Source organism: Ictalurus furcatus, chromosome 6, assembly GCF_023375685.1.
Source record: "Ictalurus furcatus strain D&B chromosome 6, Billie_1.0, whole genome shotgun sequence".
In the NCBI taxonomy this organism is placed as follows: domain Eukaryota; kingdom Metazoa; phylum Chordata; class Actinopteri; order Siluriformes; family Ictaluridae; genus Ictalurus; species Ictalurus furcatus.
This window is the reverse complement of record NC_071260.1, coordinates 32,206,150-32,208,649: the sequence shown is the minus strand read 5'-3', so window position 1 is coordinate 32,208,649 and position 2,500 is coordinate 32,206,150. Positions and strand designations below refer to the sequence as shown.

The 2,500-nt window shown below is 49.1% G+C and overlaps 1 protein-coding gene across 1 annotated transcript in view; it reads right to left on the bottom strand.

The window, feature by feature from the left end:
- Nucleotides 1-1,062: 1,062 nt before the first annotated feature.
- ankrd44 (ankyrin repeat domain 44) overlaps nt 1,063-2,500 on the bottom strand; it is a 28,237-nt gene continuing 26,799 nt past the window's right edge. The window contains exons 25-28 of the mRNA XM_053627705.1: nt 2,426-2,500; nt 2,083-2,165; nt 1,898-1,989; nt 1,063-1,488 (exon numbers count right to left, since the gene is read on the bottom strand). The exon at nt 2,426-2,500 is cut by the window's right edge and continues 8 nt beyond it. Of these exons, the coding sequence (XP_053483680.1) occupies nt 1,457-1,488; nt 1,898-1,989; nt 2,083-2,165; nt 2,426-2,500 (282 nt within the window). The 3' untranslated portion in view covers nt 1,063-1,456. The remainder of the gene's footprint in view (nt 1,489-1,897; nt 1,990-2,082; nt 2,166-2,425) is intronic.

The following is a 2,500-nucleotide window of genomic DNA, read 5'->3' as shown; positions in this document are numbered from 1 at the left end:
GGGGGAAAAAAAAAAAAAATTCAAAACACACTTTTTTTTTAACTCAATTTTTACTTTTGGTCATGTGATCATACTCGATCGTCTCTTTTGGTCGATTTCATTGGTCAAAATTTCTATAATAACAACCGAAGGCTAAAAATTGAGCACCATCTGATCCACTTCGAGAAACTGGTTCAGATTATTATTAAAAAAAAAAAAATAAACATTTTAATAAACAATGGAAAGGTGAACAAATACGACGTTCTTCCGGAAAGCCTAGAACTCGAGGATTAAATCGGAAGAGGAACGCGACTCCGAAGACCGGGATGGTTCTTCACGCTTCGTCGCTCAACTCTCTTCCTCCGGATCTCTCTTCAAATGATTGATAGTACCGTGTTTGTTTTCATTCTTTATTCACGATAAACGCTCTTTAGACACGAGCGTGTCCGCGGCTGTACCCGCGCGGCCCCGTGGAATCGTTTTCGTTTTAATACTGTCAGTGTAAACGATCGTTAAAGTGACGGAGGAACACTCCCCGAGGTTTAAATATACACCTTCATTAGGTTACGTTCTGTATTGTAATAGACTGTTCAGGACCGTTTGGTCATCGTATCTATCGAGTCGAATTTCAATTCGTTTACACACGTGAATCGGCGCTTGCACGTTTCTAGTCCGACTTTTTTTTTTTTTAAAAACATATATATATATATATAATCAGTCCCAATCGGTCTGTGGCAGTAGTTTATAATTCCCTGTTTGCCTAGAAACAACGTCCTTGGTCCTTAATCCGAACTAAAAGGACTACACGAGGACCTGTTAGTGAGGACCTGTTAGTGAGGACCTGTTAGTAAGAACTGTTTAGTAAACAACAGACCAAAGCTTGTGCTTCTCTGGGGTTGGAGTATATACAGCGTACCCTAAGTGTGGTTGTGCCGAGTCGATATTTGGCAAATTTATCCATGAACTGATATTCCGAATACATTACACGCATCAGGTAGGTTAAAAGGAATGATAAAATGGCTTTTCAAAAGTTTCTGTGTAATCACAGGAAGTGTACCGACGTTCTCGCCGAAGGCTGATTTATGCTTTTCACGCCAACGAGCTCTTCGAGATGAACGCCGCGATGGCGTTCGACTTTACCGTACATCGATAAGAGCTGCTCGTATCTTAGAGGATGTTTTCCGCGAGGTTTCGTGATCTTCGTACTCATGTGGCTACACGAAGCATAGACCAGCCTTCGGCGTTTCTAGTTCCTCCGCGCGTGGGATGTTCGTACGGCTTCCGGAAGGTCCGCGGGTTTAAGTGCGGTGAGAACTCTAGAGGTGGAAAGGTGGTGTTGGGACTCCAGAAACGGGCAGAGGTCAAAAGGTCTCCGAGTCGGAGTCGTTCTCGGTGGTCGCGCCCTCGCTGGACGGGTCGGAAGGATCTCTGGGGCTGCGTGGAGCCTGACGGCCCTTGGCTTGGCAAGGAAGAGATCTCAACAGGGTGCCTGGAGAGGGAGCGTCGGAGCTGCAAGGGGAGCAAAAAGGCATCATGGTAGCCAGAATGAGAGCCAGGCACTCAGCAACCTCCTTGCTAGGAGCGCAAGCCAGAGCAGGAGTGAGACCTGAAGAAGGGAGAGAGACAGGGAGGACAGCCAGGAAGGAGGACACGGAGGGACGGGGAGGCGATGGGACGTAATACGGTGGGTGGGAGAGAGCGGCATTCCGTTAATACGCGGGACAATCAGACGGGGTTGGGGAGAGGGGACGGACGGACAGAGACGTACACGGTCAAAGATTCGCAAAAGTGCACAGATAGAGACACTAAACACACACACACACACACACACACACACACACACACACACACACGCTGCAGAATTCATTACGAACAAGCAGGCAGCATGCGGTACGGAGTCAGGATCCGCGGGACGCACCGTTCTCGTCCGAATGCTGCACGCTGGCACCGCGCGACAGCAGCTCCTGCACGGTCTGCTTCAGCCCGCTGCGAGCTGCGAGGTGGAGGGGACTGAGAGAGAGACAGGAAACAGGGACCACACAATAAGACTCAAACTGCAGCGTCCACACTTTCCTTGCCAAGTACTCGGCTAAACACACTCACGTCTGCAGCGCGGCGTTCGTGGCGTTGACGAGGGCAGCGTCCGGAAGTTTCTCCAAAATGAACAGAGCGCACTCTTCTTTTCCCTGCGAAAGACAGAACGGACAGCAGGACGGACAGTGAGCCTGGGAAGAACCCGAATGAATCAGGAACGGCTCGTCCAAATAAAGACGTGCGCGGAAACTCTATTAAACGTGTGAACAGGGAGCCGGGTGAAAAAAACGCGAATGTGTCGGCAGGTACGACGCAGAAATCCTGTTCTCAGACGTCAGTAAAACCAAATCATCATCATCATTTTTAAAAACTGAAGACACAAGAAGAAAAGAAAGTGAACGCGAACACTCACACTTCTGCAAGCGAGGTGCAGCGCGGTGTCGCCTTTTTGGTCCGTCAAAGCGAGGTCCGCGTTCGCGCCGGTGAG